The sequence below is a fragment of the Phaseolus vulgaris genome, chromosome 8 (assembly GCF_051622355.1).
Source record: "Phaseolus vulgaris cultivar YP4 chromosome 8, ASM5162235v1, whole genome shotgun sequence".
Lineage (NCBI taxonomy): Eukaryota > Viridiplantae > Streptophyta > Magnoliopsida > Fabales > Fabaceae > Phaseolus > Phaseolus vulgaris.
In genome coordinates, this window is record NC_143505.1 from 47,204,233 (window position 1) to 47,223,508 (window position 19,276).

At 35.0% G+C, this 19,276-nt stretch overlaps 1 protein-coding gene across 1 annotated transcript; it reads left to right on the top strand.

Moving 5' to 3' along the window:
* Positions 1-429: 429 nt before the first annotated feature.
* LOC137825866 (structural constituent of ribosome) lies at positions 430-2,654 on the top strand. Its single transcript, XM_068631659.2, is given in 3 exon segments — positions 430-528; positions 1,573-2,524; positions 2,526-2,654. Coding segments are annotated over 2 exon segments (666 nt in total). The 5' UTR covers positions 430-528; positions 1,573-1,891; the 3' UTR covers positions 2,559-2,654.
* The last annotated feature ends 16,622 nt before the right edge of the window (positions 2,655-19,276 follow it).

Below are 19,276 nucleotides of genomic sequence, written 5' to 3' on the forward strand. Positions count from 1 at the left end.
GGATAACAATAATTTGTATAATAAATATTTTTCAATATGGTATTCTTTTTCCTTTTTTTGTTTACATTAAAAAAAAAAGTGGTAGTATTAATTACAATATCCTTTTCTTACTCCTCTAATTTGGGGAGTATATCAAGTGGGAGATTTATTTATGATAACCAGAGCCACATATTTATGAATTATAAAGCCCAAGACGTTATCAAAATTAAATATGGTCCTAATCTCTTATTTAACACGAGATACCCTCAAAATTTGGCTTCTTTTAGGAGTACGTTACTCTTCGTGTCTGCGTGGTGAGATTGACCCAAAACAAGGTCAGTTATCTCGTACGTTACTCATATTTAGGAACGTTATTTCATGCTTATCTGTCATCTAACTAAATTATAAATGCCATCTTGGTTACTATTCTTTTCCCATTTGTTTCTTCACTTTTGTTTTTCCCATTTCAGTGCTTCCAATTGTGCAAAGAGACATAGTTATGCACACGTTTCATACAAATTGAACCACCATTTATATTACATGTTTCAGGTATGCAAGACACTCTAGCCCTTTAATTCATTCTTTTTATATGATTTGGTTTGGTTTTTCTTATATTCGTAATTCTCATAAACTCAATTCTTCTCTTCAAGTAGTTTTCATTCTCTCCGTTTTTTCTGTTCCTTTCTGATGGGTTAATAGATGGTTTGGTTTGGTATCTCTCTTACTTTCTCGTGTTGCATAAGACAAAAGTTTACACAATATAGATTATGCCCAATATTCCGTCTTCTGTTTGGATGTTCTTTTCGTGTCAATTGTGTTTTTTATTTGTTAAGTATTCTGGGAAGTTTGAATTTTGAATTTCAATTCATTTCTACGATTGATCATACAAAATTTTTTAGGGCATCATCGTTTCGGCAATCATCAATGCCAACTCTGTTTTCTTAGAAGTGAACCCTTCTGACGCGTAAACCTTTTTTCGTATCTCTCATTTTTTATTGGTATAAAAAAATTAAATGATTGCTAATTTTTTATTCAACAAATGTTCCTAGCAAATTTAGTAAAGGACATCTAGGTGTCTTTGGCGTGATACAGATATGAATAAGTTTGTTTCACATTCGAAATCAACAAATCTACAACTATTTTTTCTGAAATAAATTATTATATTATAATCAAATAATGATTTAAGTATTAAAATGAATATAACCAGAGTCAATATATATATATATATTTATTCAGGGTATTCAGCCTTGGGTTTACCAGTGAGCACAAACTTATAGTAAAACAGTGCTTCTGTGAAATTTATATTTTTTGCACTGAAATCAATCTCAGGAAACAGGGTAAGAGTTTACATAGTATGGGTTGAAATATTTTTAAAATACTCTATAGATAGATAGATATATAATATAGATAGAGTTATATAAGGTGTGAAGGATATAAGTAGTAGCTAGTACATTTATCCGATTAACATTGCTCTGTAGTAGAAACACTATTTTATTATTCCATTCTTCGCTTTTGAACTGAAAATGTGACACTATTGCTCTTCTGTTTGTCATTTAATGTGTCTTCTGATATGGGAATTCGAAATTTTCACAGGCCACTGGTGTGAATCGGATTCTGCTACTCAAGGACAGAAGAAACCAATTGAAACTCAACCTTTACGCCACTTTTAATATCTCTCTCTGTTGATTCTTTTCAACCCTTTCACCCTTCACCAAAACCTACCCACTTCAACTTCTACCTTGTTCACATCTCCATTATTCAATTTTACACTCCCTCCCCATTATAATTTTGAAAAAATTTCACACTCTAGTGTTCTCAAGGATCTTTTTCTGTGTCTCCTACTTTGTTCTTGATAATAGAGCCAAAGGGTATCAAAGTCCCATCTCCATTTTCTTCACCTTCACAACCCATCATGGTCTTGAGTAGCCTCATAATCCCTCCAAAGAGTGACGGCTATATATGCAGTGACAGATGCATGGACCTCCAAAACACAGACCATGTTGTAGATAACCAAGAGACCTATGGGAATGAGGCCAAGGCCATGAACAACACCAACAGGAAAGAGAACCGAGTTTTCCCTCCCCCAATACCTTTGCTAGCTCGAACTCAGAACTTGGCCGCACACATGCCGTGGGTGTTGAAGAGGTACTACACAAGCGAGGGAAGGCTGATTCTGAAGGAGAAGAAGGTGAAACACCATGAGTACTTTCGCGCACACAGAGCCAATGGTCGACTCACATTGCACCTTGTTAACGTTTCCTATGATGACTGTGAGGAGTACTTTGAAGAAACAGATCCAACTAGTCCACATGAAGAGGTTTGTATTAATAACGTTACTCATGATCACACTGACATTGTTAGTGCTAGTAATGATAAGTTTGATGATGTTGAAGAGGAGAATGTGAGTAGCAATAGCAGTGTTGCTGATGAGTTTTCTTTGGAACATGATAGGGATGTTGTACTAGATAATGGCAGTGGTAGAGTGAAGCTTTTGAACTGCACCAGTGTAAGATCAGGTCCAGCATGTAACATTTTTGGGGTGCCACTCACTGCATCCCATTAGAACGGTTCAAGGTTGATTAATTAGTCGAGTTTATAATGACTTTATCATTTTGCAGTTTTGGTTAACTTTGTGAAGTAAGAATTGAAATTTAATTGGTTAATTTTGTTGATCACTTTGCTTCTCATAACTAGGGATAGCTCTTGCCTTTATTAATTGGGTTCTTCTTAACTTTCTCCGTAACCAAATTGATAATCAACTTAATTCTAATCAATTTCATCTTCCTAATCTTTTCATTCAGAAGCTTGAAATTTATAATAAAAAAAACATGGCTTATGTTCAGGACTAGTATATGGGTGATTGGTTCCATCCATGTACTTCAAAGTAGAGGAATTAGCTACTAAGTAGGTGAATTATTGTATAATTCAAATTTATTATGTGCATAATTTGTTTATAATTGAAAACTACAAAATTTCAGCATCACTACATCAATGCATTCTTATTTGAAGAGATAGAAAAGTGCGATTCCATAACGGACCAACAACGTTAGACATGAATTCTTTTTTGGTACCATCTTTCTATTTTTATTTTTACTAGTGCAAACAACACATATTACATCGGTTTTATTACCGATGTATATTTCAACGATGTACAATGTCAATCACATATTATATCAGTTCTAACTGTCGATGTGAAGTTCCAAAATTTAAGTAAAATAATTCAAAAATATAACACCCAAAAAGAATATATTACATTTGTTGAAACTTACAATTGGTGTAATGTGGATGAAGTATGTGACTATAGTGTACATATTACACCGTTTAAGACTACAACCAGAGTAATATGTGACTTTTTTATATAAAATTATTAAAATATGATTTTTCTCAACCCGTAGCATTTAAATCAAATCAAATAACGAGACAGATCAATTTCTATATTCAAAAGCATACAAAAATGCAATGAAACTAATCAAAATAGTATAATTAAATCTAATGAAAGTGTACATATATGTAGAAAGTTACAAATCATTACATGTTTTGATTCCTAATTTGTAGAAAATATTTGGACCATTCTTGACAGATATTTTCAAGAGTTTGTATGCTTAGTGACTTGGTTTTTGCAAAAAGCTGACAAATGTAATATTATATTAGTGTTCCTAGTAACAAATATGAATAGGAGTTAGAGTATTTAAAATCTTATAATATTTGCTCCCAAGAGTCCATAATATTCACACAGGCTATGGTCCACATCCAATGCATTACATAATAACCACATTCAAAGCTTCCTTGTTTCTTATTCCACTATTACGAAATATAAGTAACAACTAATTTAATTGAACAACTAAAAAAAGTAAAACTCGTTAAGATTGATGGCTATAACAAGAGGGGAGTTAATTGTTTTCAAAAGATTTTCACACATACTTTGCTTAGAATGAAACTTTAACAATCAACTCAGGAAAGCAACTCAGAAAGCTAATAAAAAAACCAAACAAAAACAAATATCAGAATTTTAATCGGTTAAAATAATGATTCAACTAGTTGTTTATGACAGCGGAAAATATCAAACAGTTATGGAGAGAAAAGATAAAGAGAATTACACACAAGGTTTATACTGGTTCACTCTATCCAAGAACTACATCCAGTCCTCAGCCAATCCACTGAGTATTTCACTACGCAACCAATCACAGATTACACATACACAACACAAAGAGGTGACTTTGAATCCCACAAAGCCTACTCACCCTCTTTGCACACAGTCAACACCTCAAGCCAGAATCACACTGACTTTACAGGATTTTACAACAGTTTTACAGAGAGTAATATGAACAATTACAAGAACCTAAACAAGGTTAGAAAACACCTGGAATCACAGTACACCAGAAACCCTATTGATATTAGTTCTTGAATCAAAGCAAAGCTCAAAAGCAATCTTGTTAAAACTTGGTAAAACACCTTTTCACAAACAGTTGGTAATCTCTCAAATCAATCACAAATCAGAGTATCAAACTTTTCTGTTTCATCAATCATTTCACGTTTGAAAGAAGACTAGTTTTATAAACCTTGAGAAACTACCGTTGAAGGCATATTTGAAACAACCAAATCAGTTAAATTAGGTTTTCAAAAAATTGTTATGAAAACTTACATTTAATCGGTTAAAACCACGATTTAACCAGTTGAAGGATTTTGACAGTTATACAACTGATTCAAAAAACAGTTTCAAAACACCTTTGGAAGCTAAGTAACAAACAACTGATTATCTCGAAACTTTAATAAGTTTATTTTCCCTTTGCATGGAAAAACACTTTAATCATTAAAACATATTGAAATAAGCTTTGTTTGAGAATCAATACTGATCTTACAAAGATTCTAAACCCCATAACAAGACCTAGACCTAAAACATAACACAGCTTCAGGCTTCATGAGGATTTGATACATCAAAGCTTATCATCTTCAACGATCTCCCCCTATTTGATGGAGACAAATCCTTGGGATGCTTTTAGGAATGTTCTTTGTTTAGAATATGTTGAATCCTGCAATCACTGAACAAACACAGAATAGTCTAGTCCAAAACAGATATGCACCATGTATCAGATTTCAAATAAGCAGAACTGCATAAGAACAATCGGTTATTTCACAAAGATAATCAGTTAAAAAATTGTAAACCAGAAAACAACAATTTTAAAACCCCAAAAAATTAGAGCAGTTTAACATAATTGAGAACATTACAGCTCTCAACAACCCTTCTCCCCCTATTTGTCTCATCAAATAGACAAATGAAAAGAAGACACAACTAAGATAAAGCATGCATATTAAGAATTCCCAATTCATTTCGTAGAGAATAGAACATATCATTTGATAAAGGTTTAGTGAAGATATCAACAAGATGTCTCTCTGTGGAAACGAACTTGATTTTACAGTCTCCATTGGTTATATGATCACAAATGAAGTGGTGTCTTATTTCAATGTGTTTTTTTCCTTGAGTGTTGGACATGATTCTTTGTCAAGTTAATGGCACTTGTGTTGCCACAAAGAAGAGGAACTTTGCTAATCTTTAATCCAAAATCTTCAAGTTGTTGTTTGATCCATAGAATCTGCACATAGCAGCTACCAGCAACTATATATTCAACTTCAGCAGTGGATAAAGCTACAAACGTTTGCTTCTTACTATGCCATAAAATGAGGCTTGATCCAAGTAAGTGGCATGTTCCACTTGTACTCTTCCTATCTAATTTACAACCTGCAAATTCAGAGTCAAAATAACCTACCAAATGAATAGGAGAGAGTGAGGGATACCATAAGCCCATGGATATTGTGCCTTTTAGATATTTTAGGATCCTCTTTGCATGGAAAAACACTTTAATCTTTAAAACATATTGAAATAAGTTTTGTTTGAGAATCAATACTGATCTTACAAAGATTCTAAACTGCATAACAAAACCTCGACCTAAAACATAACACAGCTTCAGGCTTCATGAGGATTTGATACATCAAAGTTTCCCATCTTCAACAAAACTTATTTCAACCTCGGATATATCCAACGTAGAGTTTGTGATGATGAAGTGAATCTAACGCCTAAGGCACTGTATACATTAATTGCACTAAAAAGAGAGAAAAATCAATAGAAATTGACAAAAAATTATATAATTTACAATAACATACCTTTATACTACGATCTTCATATCTGGACTTGGTTTCCTATGCAGTGAACAAAATCACACAATAGTATTGTCTATAAGAAAAATAAGCATCAATTGCCAGTGAGACCTATTATAAAACATTTCATTGGTCATTTTTATAATTATGTAAACTCTAAATGTAACAAGTTTTACTTATCCATTTATAAAAGGAGTCATATAAATCTTCTCTTTAGATGTCTGGATCCATCTTTGAATGTAAGTCTAACAACCAATTTTTTTATTCCCAAACCTTTGTATGGATTGCAGCTCAAGGAAACCATAAATATCAATATTGCAATGTTGATAATTATCTGATTATTGTTAATATAAATATCAGTGAGATGATTCATGAAACATCATTCGATTAAATAACATGTAATTATTAAGGGTACTTACATCATCCATAGTTGAATAATTGTTATGTTCAACAATTGAATACCCTGGATCATTTCAAATACATCATGCATGGTTATGTACAATGGTATACCACCATTGTCGACACCAAATAATATGGCATCCAAAGGAATGACACATGAATCCTAAAACATTTGAGGTGAAAACCTAACCAACTCCGGGATTGGATTCACATATGGTTGGACTTGTGGTTGCAACTGAGGGCTTAAATCACCACCAATTGGGGCCTTTTGTCTTGTACCAGAGTCCTGTAAAACATAATAACAAATATACCTGATAATTTTTTGAAATGGCCTTAATCATATGTGTAGGCCATGCAATAAATGTTCCAAGTGCCTCTCCCATTGTATTAACCTTTATTGTGGGCACTAGAACTGCAACAAATGCATCTCTAACTTTTTCAACCATCACTCTAGAGAAATCACTCTACATGGGCATGGTGTGCATGGTTAAACCTCATGGATACACTCTTCCAATGGCCACTAAACGAGGAGGATTTCCTTCAACAAATAACCTGCACTGATAAAAGGATTCAATGTCATAATCTTTTAAGTCCTCCACATCACAACTATGTTTTGTGCTAGCTCGACCACAAGTATGAATCAACTACTCCATTTTTTGCTTTTTTTTTCAGATGGTAAATATTTCTCAGAACATGGAGTGTGAATCCAACCCATGTTTGAATTGAAATTGAGACTCTGATACAAGTTCATCTACTAGTTTAACTAGATTATATCGCTGCTCGAATTCAGCTCTTAACTCTTTAGTCACTTATTCTTTTATGTTTTGAGTTAGTGTTGGGGTCAGTCTCTTTGTTTATTGTTCAGCTAATTGCTCCATCATCTCCTGAATGACATTTGTAGTAGAAAAGTTGGATCGAGAAACTGATCCAAATTATTTCCTGACCCCAACACCAAAATCAGTCGTACGTACATGACCAGGGTGTTCTTCAGTCCCAATAGCCACGGTCAAGATGTCATCTCGACCTTTAGGAACAAAACTTCGCTATGAGTTTTGCTCCACTAGCGAAATCTGTAAAGAAAAATACAATATGTTAATATAATATGTAATGATAAGTGTGTAACACTAAAAGTAAGACATGTAATTATGAACTTACAATACGCTGGGAAGTCTCTAATGATTTCTCCGATGTCATTTGATCCCCTGTTTTATTTCTAGCCAACTTCCATTTCTCATGTCGACTATGAGGGGATGGATGATAAAACCCAAATAGACAAGCAGATGATTAAGGACACAATAGACACTTCATAATTATGTCAGTCATATCAGCATACAAGACCAGGCTCCACCAAACCTCAAGAGAGTCTCAACAGAAGAAGAACCAGACATAAACCAAAATATCAAATGTTCTTCCTTCTAATCTTTTCACAAAACAAGTTATGTAAATAAATTGGACTCACTTTAGAGGTCCAAATAGAATAATACTTTGTGGAAAAGGAAAATAAACCTTATTAATTGAGCAACAATAAAAAAGTGTTGCTTATTCCATCTTTAGGCAACACTTTTTTACCCGTTGACATGTTTAGGGTTTAGGGTTTAGGATTTAGGATGTAGGGTTTAGGATTTAGTGAAAAATGAGTAGTGAAAAGACGAACAAAGTCATTCTTCATCAACGATCTTTCCGTCCATAACGCTTTTGAAGGGGTCAAAAGGTGATGTGTCCACATCGGGTTTAAGCACTTTAAATTCTTCAATAGCTCCATTGAAGCCATCCACAAAGTTTCGAGAAACCTTGTCCTTAGTTGCTTCCAGAGCGGCATCCAGTGTGGATACTTTATTCTGTAGCATACTTTCAGTAGATTCCCACGCTCGGTTTACAACTTGGTGTTCTTCTCAATGGCGATCGTAGTCCTCCACGGTCCTTTGTAATTTCCCGAAAATATCATCACGATCTTGGGAAATCTCAGAAACCTTGCTCTCTAAGTCGGAAATGCGGAATTTTGCGTCTTCTAGTTCTTGGCGTATTTTTTGCATCGCCTCAGCATCTCGGTTTAGTTGATTTTGTACCAAGTGATCACAGACAAAGAGTACCTCGGGCCAGGTTGTATGGTGAGTATGAGGAATTTTCTTGCTCTTGAAAGAGCGATGGGTTGACGAACTCTGATGGTGAGAAGAATCTTTGTCCAGATTGACAATGTCAGTAGGGGGATGAGTGTTGGTGGGTCACATTCTCCTCGAGGAGACAGTGGCAATCTTCTCTGAGTCCCCGACCCCAGAAGTGGCCTTTGGTGGGAGGGGGCCATCTCGGCTTTGGTCAGCAACATGGAATTCTTTGAGTACAAAGCATGAAGTGAGATATCAAGGAATGATGAAGTAAACAAACACAAGTAGAAAGGAAATGTACCAATATAAAATTTAAGATCACTAGGTTGGAAGGCGAGCTTTAAGAGCACTAAAGTTTCAAATTAGATGCCAAGGTTGTCAAGTGTTTGGCAGTCAATCAGCTCATTAGGGTCAAGGTCGTGAGGAGATCGTGGAAGTTGACTCTGAGGTTGGGACAACCAGTATAGAGGGAAACCTTCTAGAAGGCTAGGATTACAGTCAGACTTTTGAATCTTTATGAATTTACCTTTGAAAGTTTTGTAAGAGGACTGGAATAAAGACAAAATACCTCGAACTTTAACCCCACTAACAATGGCCCAGGAGGTTCGTTTTGAAATCCTGTATTCAAAAAAGTAGAAAAACATGTTCACGCTCGGTTCAAAATGAAAATAAGTACAGAGAATGTAAAAGACTTGGACAAAGGCCAACTATTTAGATGGAGCTCGGAATGGACCACGTTCATGACATTCAAGATTTCCTTCTCGAAAGGATTCAATGGCAGTGGTAGCCGAGTTTAGTACATAAAGTTTAAAAAACAAAAAGCAGAAAGGAGGCTCATACATGCAATCCTTACATAAGGCTCTTAAGGTTTACAAGGGATAACAATGACATCCTCTTCAGAACCAATTTGGCTAAGGGCTTGGATATGACAAAGGATTCATATGTGTTTCTGTGAGGTAAACAAAGAGACCTCACGAAGAATGTCACTCTTAGCCGGGGATACAGGGAATCGTAATCCATCAAGCCTATCTCTAAGCAGATAAATGCCAACCAGTACAATACAAACCAAAGGGACAAGTGAGACATTATGGGAGCAAGACTTGGAAAAAGAAATGGAGACAGAGGCACAACTTGGAGGGAGGCGAAATGAAGTGAATGAGGAAGATAAAGAGTTGAGAGTGTTTTAGTGATGTTGTGACGATACAAGAAGAGCACCTATCAATAACGGACACGTGGAGTAAGGTTTTGTGAGTGACATCTGAAGAGACAGGATACAAGGTAATAAATGTAGCGTGTGTATATAATCAATTATATTTAAGGAGAATCTATTACATTATTCATCATAGAATTTGGAAAGTTAATATTAAATAATCTAATTTATTATTTAAATACATAATCAATTATTTTATTTATGGTAATCGATTCTTGGTAAAAGAATTGCGAAAGAAAACAATTTAAATATATTTAACATAATTAATTAATATATTTTAACTTTTTTAAAATAATTGTAAATTATTTTACCATCTAGCATTGATAACAATATATATATATATATGTATATGTATATATATATATATATGTATATATATATATGTATATGTATATATAAATTAAGAAAAACATAAACTAATGCATAATTCATATTTATTCAAACATGAAAATGAAAACACACGTAAAAGTTTGAAGGTGCATCAGTCAAATTATATTCTAAAAAGTCTTCTAATCCTTAATTGAGTAAAATATTTAATATTTTTATAAATAAAATAATCAAATTCAATTTATTTTATTAATTTTTAATATATTAGAAACAGTATTTTTAACTTTTTAAAATATTAGTAATAATAGTAACTAATTTTGTTAGTTATAAAATATTACTTGAATAAAGTTCTTGCATATAATTTTTATTTTATATTTATAAATTTCTCATTTTATATGTGAAGAATAATTAGCGATTAAATATATTAATATGATATAAATGAATTATTTTACGCTAGATTTATTAATAAAAGGAATAATGATTATTTCTTACATTACATATAATTTCAATATGTTATAATTAGTGATTTTAAATATATAAACATATTTTGTGATTTTTGAATGATAAAAAATCTCTATTTATTATATATCAGAAAAAAAAATGTTGTGATCATTCAAGATTATAATATAAAAAATTAGCATACAGAAAATAAATTACAAACATTTAAATAAATTTTAACTATTTTTAGTAAAATATAATCTTAGAAGTGAATTATTTAATAAAATAAATAAAATAATTTATGTATTAAATTTTCGATATTAAATAATAAATATATTATTTAATTAAATGATGTAACTCGTAAAAACTTAATTATCTTAATAATTTTTTTGTATTATCTTATAATAATTTATATGTATTTTAACATTAAACTAACTAGTTAATGATAAAGACTACTAAAAAGCTTAGAAAATATCAAATGTAAAAAACTATAAAACTTTTTACCTAGACGGAAGAAACGGAAAATTAACATAACTGGTGGAATTTGCTTTATTTATTATTGATTTAGATATTTTTTATTTATTACTTATCGTATTTAGTGGATACGATTTAGAAGTTTAGAACAAAATCATGGATACCTGAACGATTTTAATTTTAAAAAATTATATGAAATTCTTGAAAGTGCAAAACGACTTTAGACTTAAATAGTTGGAAACAAAGTCGTGAGGACAAAGACGAGTCCGGTTTATCCATATTTCGTTTTGCACTAGACATTGTTGTTAAAGTGGTGAATTGAAAAAATAATTATAAAAGTAATGGAGCGTTTTGGATTTGGAGGATTGGAAGTGTGAGAGTTTGATTAAGTGAATTTTTGACAATTTGTAAGAATTTAAGAGAAAAGTGAACATCTTAAAAAAGTTTATTGAAATATGTAAATGTGATATTTGTGAAAGAATTTTAAATTTTTAAAAAAGTTTAAAATATAGGATTATAAATTTACTTTTATTTTAAAAATAATTAAATAATAAAATGTAATATATTTTTTATATAGATTTGTATTAATTAAATTTATATAATAAATAATATTTATATTTACATCATTTTAACATTATTTTATTTGTATTATATGATGTTATAATATTAACTATATATTATAAATATTAACTAAATATTATATATATAATAACAATCATAATTATGAATATTATTATGAAAAAGCTAATTTTTAAAATGAATTGAATATTTAAACATTTTTAAAAAATAATTTTTTGTATTTTAAAAAGTATTATAATATATGAACTAACAAGATAAAAAAATGATATTTTATATTTAATGTATCATTGTTTATTTCAATTTGTATACAATCAATAATAATAAAATATAAATATATTAATATAATAATTATACATAAAAATATATTAATATAAATTGTAACTCCTGCACGAGATTCCTCCTTTATTATGCTTTTCTCCTTTTTATTTTTTTTCTCTCTCTTTCTTTTCTCTTCAAATTCTTTCTCATATTTTATGTATTCCAAAATCTGATGACGCCAGTAACAAGATAGGTACAATCCTGCGGAAGCGAGAAGAGGATGAAAAAGGATATGCAATCCCTGATTGAAGGGGAAGAACATAGGAACCAGAAAAGAAAAACCCTAACTGTGGCAAGAAAAGAGAAGAATAGTGAAAAAAAGTATTATTATTTCATATATTGTGTATGTTACAAGGGGTATAAAAAGGAGAAAATAAAATCGTGTTGGGCAGCCCAATCAGGAAAGCCCAAACAATACAAGTAATTATATTTTATCACCCCCCTTCAAGCTCAGAGTACAAGTTCTTCATTCCCAGCTTGGATTGAAGAACTTTGAAGGTAGATGGCGGTACAGGCTTGTGAGAATGTCAGCAGTTTTCATTGAGGAAGAGATGGGGAGTAATTTTATGAGTCCAGCATTGAGTTTGTCCCAAACAAGGTGGTAGTCGATTTCTATGTGTTTGGTCCGTTCGTGGAAAACTTGATTGGATGCAATCTGTATTGCAGACTAGTTGTCGCAATAGAGGATGGCAGGTTGGATGGAATGAATATGGAGGTCTTGTAACAAATAGGTTAACCATTGGATCTCACAGGTGGTTGCAGCTAGCGCTCTATACTCGACTTCTGAAGAGCTTCTGGAGATCGTTTGTTGCTTCTTGGATTTCCAGGAAATGAGTGATTCACCAAGATAAATAGAAAATTCAGTTACAGATTTTCTTGTCTCGGGACAGGTGGCCCAACCTGAGTCATTGTATGCTTTGAGTTGAAGAGTGCTTGCAACAGACAAAAAAACACCATGACCAGGTGCATTCTTGAGATATCGAAGAATGTGAAAAGCTGCTTAACGGTGAATTGTTGTAGGTGCTGAAACAAATTGACTTAGTTTGTTCACGCTAAATGCAATGTCTGGTCTGGTGTTGGTCAAGTAGATGAGTCTTCCTATTAGGCGTCAGTATGGTGAGGACTCTGCAGCAGCTAGGGGAACACCTTGAGTACTTGAAAGCTACGAAGAATGGACCATGGGTGTTGGGACAGGTGCATAGTCAAGCATCCATGTCTCATGTAAGAGGTCCATAGTATACTTTCGTTGTGAAAGGTGAATACCAGTACTGCTTTGGGCTACTTCTAGTCCCAGAAAGAAAGTTAGATCGCCCAAATTTTTGATTTTGAAGTGTTGATGCAGCAACGTGGTAATGTGAGTGATTTCCTCAAAATTATTTCCAGTGAGGACGATGTCGTCAACATACACAAGAAGAGCAATGATGTGAGTGTCTTGTGTTTTTATAAATAACGAATGATCAGTAGCAGACAAAACATAACCATTGGTAAGTAGGAATTGGGATAGCTTGGCATACCATTGTTGACCTGCTTGGCGTAGTCCATAGAGCGAACGTTGCAGTTTGCAAACAATGTGTGGATTAAGGACATCAACTCCAGAAGGTGGCTTCATGTATACTTCTTCAAGAAGGTCTCCATGTAGAAACCCATTGTTAACATCCAGTTGTTTGAGGAACCATTTATTTGATGCAACAAGGGCGAGAAGAAAGCGCAAGGTGGTCAGCTTTGCAACAGGAGCAAAAGTATCGAGAAAGTCTAGTCCTTCAAGTTGTGTGTAGCCTTTCGCAATGAGACGGCCTTGTAGCGATCAATTGTTCCGTCTTATATGTGCTTTACCTTGTACACCCAACGACAACCAATGGCTTTCTTTCCCAAGGGAAGGGGTATCAGTGTCCATGTGTTGTTGGCAGAGAGAGCAGCAAGTTCTTCTACCATTGTTTCTATCCAGCAGTCATGTTTGGAAGCATCTGTTATAATATATGGCCTTAAACGAGAGGGGGTGAATTGTTTAAAGTGGGTTTTCGAAAACATTTTAACCTAGAACAAAATCCTTTGAATGAAACTCAATCAAAAATTCAGTTAGCCAAGATATAAAGCACAAAACAGCAAAGCACCAAAAAAACAATCAGTTGTTTCTGGGAAACAATCGGTTGTTTATACCAGCAAGGCAATAACAACTGAATTTAAATAAGTTTAAGGGAAGAAAGAGATACACAAACAGTTTATATTGGTTCACTCTTAAACCAAGAGCTACATCCAGTCCCCAGAATCCACTAGGCAATCCACTAAGCAATCAAATACAGATTACACACAAAACCACCAAAGAAGTGACCTTGAACCCCTCAAGAAACACACTTCCTTTGGCACAACACACACCAAGAATGTTGATCTTGACAACCTCAAGAGCACACAACACTCCTTGGCTTACAACACCAGAATTTACAAAGTATTCAGAACGAATTACACTTGTTACAGAATGAACTGAAATCAATACAGATGTAATCCTATTCCACTCTCTCTTGAGAAAACCAAAACTGAAAAGTTAATGTTCAAAACTTGAAAGCAATCTCTCTCAATTTGAAAAACTCAAATCTTTTTTTCTTTTTCTTGTTTGTTCTAAAACATAAACAAACTATTTATAGCTTTCAAAGATTGGTCAAAGCATTTAAAACAGGAGCGTATTCAGTTTGAAAATTATTTAAATCAAACTCAACTAACAAAACAAATTTAGTTAGGATTTTCAAACAAACAATCGATTGAAAGCACGAAACAATCGATTGTTTTGGTTTGACAGCAAGTCAACCAACCAAAATAATTTTCAACCTTTTCAAAAAGACCTAAGAGTAAAACAATCGATTGTTTCGACAAAACAACAGGTTGTTTTTCACTTAGTTTGAAAAACACTTTAATCTTAAAAGATTTGAAAACACTTTAGCTTTAGATTCAACAAAGAGTGGATTACACAGATAAACTACCCAGATCCTATCCTAAACACAACAGCAACTTCAGCCTTTCATCAAACACAGGATTTGGATTCTTCAAAGCCTTTGATCACACTTGACTCAACAATCTCCTCCTATTTGATGAAGGCAAATCCCTGGTTGCTTGTGTTGGACTTGTTTGAATTTGAAGCAGTTCCTGCAACACAAAACTTTATGCAATACACAACATCTATAGTAGTAGGTTAGAAAAGCAATTCACTAAGCATTGTATCAGACAAACAATCGGTTGTTACCTCGATTCAATCGGTTGTTTCTGTCAGCAGAAGCATAAAACAGTTCCAATTTCTGAAATTGGAGAGATTTAACAGTTTCAAACATATTATAGAAAGCATACAACACAGAAACCAACCAATTCTCCCCCTATTTGTCTTAACAAATAGAATTAAAAAACAGTTTTAAGAGTGATTTTGAGAGTCAAGAATGCCTAACTCATTTCTTTAGAAGAAAAACCTTTCTTTTGGTTGAGGTTTTGTAAATATATCAGCCAGTTGCAGTTTTGTTTCAATGAATTTCACATCACAGTCTCCATTGTTCACATGATCTCGTATGAAGTGATGATGAATCGCAATGTGCTTAGTTCTTGAATGTTGAATCTGATTTTTGTTGAGATTATAGCACTTGTGTTGTCACAAAGCAAAGGAACCTTGCTGATCTTCAATCCAAAATTTGCAAGTTGTTGTTTAAGTCAAAGAATTTGTGCACAGCAGCTTCCTGCAGCAATGTATTCAGCCTCTACAGTAGAAAGAGCTACACAAGCTTGCTTCTTACTATGCCAAGAGATGAGGCTTGATCCAAGAAGATGACAAGTGCCACTTGTGCTTTTTCTGTCTAGCTTACATCCTGCAAAATCATAATCTGAATAACCAATTAAATGTATAAGAGAGTGAGAAGGATACCATAAACCAACATTTGGTTGTTCCTTGAGATATTTAAGAATCCTTTTTGCAACTTTGAAGTGAGATTCCTTTGGATTTGCTTGATATCTTGCACAAAGACACACGACAAACATGATATCCGGTCTACTTGCTGTGAGATAGAGTAAGAAACCAATTAAACCTTTGTATTTTGTTTGATCTACCCCTTTTCCAACAGCATTTGCATCCATATAACAGCTTGAGGGCAAGGGTGTGCTTGCTTCCTTACAACTTTCCATTTCAAATTTCTTGAGAATTTCTTTGCAATATTTTGATTGGCATAGAAAGATTCCATCCTTTGTTTGCTTAACCTGCAATCCAAGAAAGAAAGAAAGTTCTCCCATCATAGACATTTCAAACTCACCTTGCATAGCTGCCACAAATTCTTCACACAAGCTATCTTGGGTAGCACCAAAGATGATGTCATCAACATAGATTTGTACTAGGATAATTTCAGAATTTGACTTCTTGATGAAGAGAGTTTTGTCAATCATTCCTCTTTCATAACCATGTGACAAAAGGAAATTGCTAAGTCTCTCATACCACTGCCTTGGAGCTTGCTTAAGCCCATACAATTCCTTTTTCAGCTTAAAAACATGATTAGGATGTTGATGATCTTCAAAACCCGATGGTTGCTCAACATACATTTCTTCATTGATAAAGCCATTGAGAAAAACACTCTTCACATCCATTTGAAAGAGTTTGAATCCACTCATACAAGAAAAAGTCAGTAGCAGCCTCACGACTTCCAATCTTGCAACAGGGGCAAAGGTTTCTCCATATTCAATCCCTTCCTCTTGATTGTAGCCTTTGGAAACTAGCCTTGCCTTGTTCCTTGTAATTACTCCAGCCTCATCAATCTTGTTTCTGAAAACTCATTTAGATCCAATGATGTTCATCTCAGCAGCTTTAGGAACCAGAAACCATACATCATTCCTAGCAAACTGATTCAGCTCTTCATGCATAACTTCCACCTATTTTTCATCTTTAAGAGTTTCTTCAATAGACTTTGGTTCAACTTTAGAGACAAAAGCAGTGTGCTTGCAGAAGTTTGAGATAGAGCTACGAGTAGAAACACCCTCCTTTATCTGCCCAATGATGTTCTCCACTGACAGATCTCTTGGTATTCTCCATTCTTTAGGTAGCTCACTCTGCTGCAGAATTTCAATTGGTTGTTTCGATAAATCAACCAGTTGTTTTTTCTGCACAACAGTCCAGCTTCTCCATATTGATGTTCTGCTCATCCTCTTCTGTGCTGTTCTTTGAGACTTGAATGCTTTTGTGATCAACTTCATCAAAGACCACATGAACAAATTCTTCTACAGCCATGAGCCTCTTGTTGTAGATCCTGTATGCATGACTATTTAATGAATAGCCAATAAAGATTCCAAGATCAGCTTTTTCGTCAAACTTTCCCACTCATTTTGAAATTCCCCTCCATGATCACTCCTTATAGAACCAATGTTGTTGTTTTTTGTGTTTTGTAACCTTCTAACAAGCTTTTTGAAGGCAGAGAAGGCATCACTCTTTGATTCCAAGCAGAGAGTCCATGTGAACCTAGAGAAATCATCCACAATAACAAGAGCATAATAGTTGCCACCAAGACTCATGGTTCTTGAAGGTCCAAACAAATCCATATGGAGCAACTCAAGGGGTTTTAAAGATGAAACAACATTTTTAATTTTGAAAGAATTTTTAACTTGTTTCCCCTTTTGACAAGCTTCATGTACTGCCCAGGTAGTCGGAAGTGATGACGTGGCAGCAAGCGATAATATAGGCGTGTTGAACGGAACACCTGGCTGACAGAAGGGAAGGAAGTCGGGGAGCTCGTGTAGTCGCCAATCGTTAAGTTGGCGTGCTCCGATCTCTAGCATATCCAAACCGGCGGTCACCAGGTTTGTGTCGTAGTCGCCGGATGCGAACCCAGGCGACCAAGTGATCAGAGATCGCCGAGAGGAGGACATCGCCGAAAGATCAGGAAAGTTTGTTCAAGGCTTTCAAAGGGCACGAGTGCGAAGGATGAAGTTATCAGATGATCATTCCCTAGCTAGCCAGAGGTTGAGGCCAGGGAACAGCTTACCAGGACATGCACGGTGAAGCAAGTGAAGCAGATCTTGATGGCGGTCGGCGAGACCACAGGGAAGGTGTGCATAGTGACACCCCGTACTCGCCACACAGAAGAGATCGCGCTCTAAGGCAGCTATACACCGAGTTACTCCTTGCATGGGTAACTTAGTGGAACACCTGAAGAGTAAGAAGTGACGCTCAAGCAAAGGACGCTCCAGATGGTGACACGTGTACAGCTGGATGCGAGCCACATGTTCAGATGTGTAACCGTCAGGAGAGAGAAAGTGCACAGGTATATAAGAGATTCTAACGAACTTCTGAGGTACGCGCGTTTAGAACACTTCTTTACGCTTGGAGAATACTTGAGTGACGGAGAGAGTTTTTGCACGGTTCCTTGAGTTCTTAGTTTTCTCTCTTAGAGTTTTGGTTGTTCCGTCACTGACTTGAGCGTCGGAGCGCAATCGGCCGCAGCGGCGCCACTCTGTCTTTTGCAGGTTCTTGAGGTGAATCGAGGTGTGAAGGACGGAAGCTAGCGTGGTGCAAAGCCGATCCAGAGGAAGAATACCTTTGACGTGGCAAGGCTCTTGCGTTCTGGTCAACCGGCAGGATCATCAGGCGCCCACCGTGGGGCCGTGTAAAACCTGTCCCCATCCACATCGTGAGTTCTTGAAGTTTCTGTAGTTTCTGTGTGGTTGTGTGATGGTGCAACCATTTTCCACCGTTCATTCAAGCTTTTGTTCGGTGATTTCAAGTTTTCCACCGTTCGTTCGAGCTTTGTTCGGTGAATTCGAGTTTTCTGCCGTTCGTTTGGGTTTTAATCGGTAGTTTGAAGTTTTCACCGTTTGTTCGAGCTTTCGATCGTTTTTCTTGAAGTTTCTTGCTGTTTGCGCGGTTTCCAATCGATTGGTTCGAAGTTTTACCGTTCGTTCACGTTTCTGGTTGGTGAATCGGGAGTTTTGCTGGAGGAGCGGTAGTTTTGTGGTGAAGTCGCAAGTTTCTGTGAAGGTTTCGACGTCCGAATCTATCGGCGTGCTGTTGTGGTTTGGGAGTTCTTGGGAGTTTGGGAGTTTCTGACCGATTGATTGCTGGATCGATCGTTTGCTGGAGAAGGTTTCGTTCGTTGAAGTTTGGTCTGCTGAGTTTTCATGAGAAAGATGAGAAGCAACCGTTCAAGTCCCGTTGTGCCAGTTGCTACAGAAGGCGCCATGACCATGGCGCAAATGATGGAGATCATGCGTGCGCTGCAGGCGAATGTGGAGGCCTCGCGCATAGAGCAAGCGAAGATGCATGTAGACCTGGTCACCTCTCAGGCCAGGA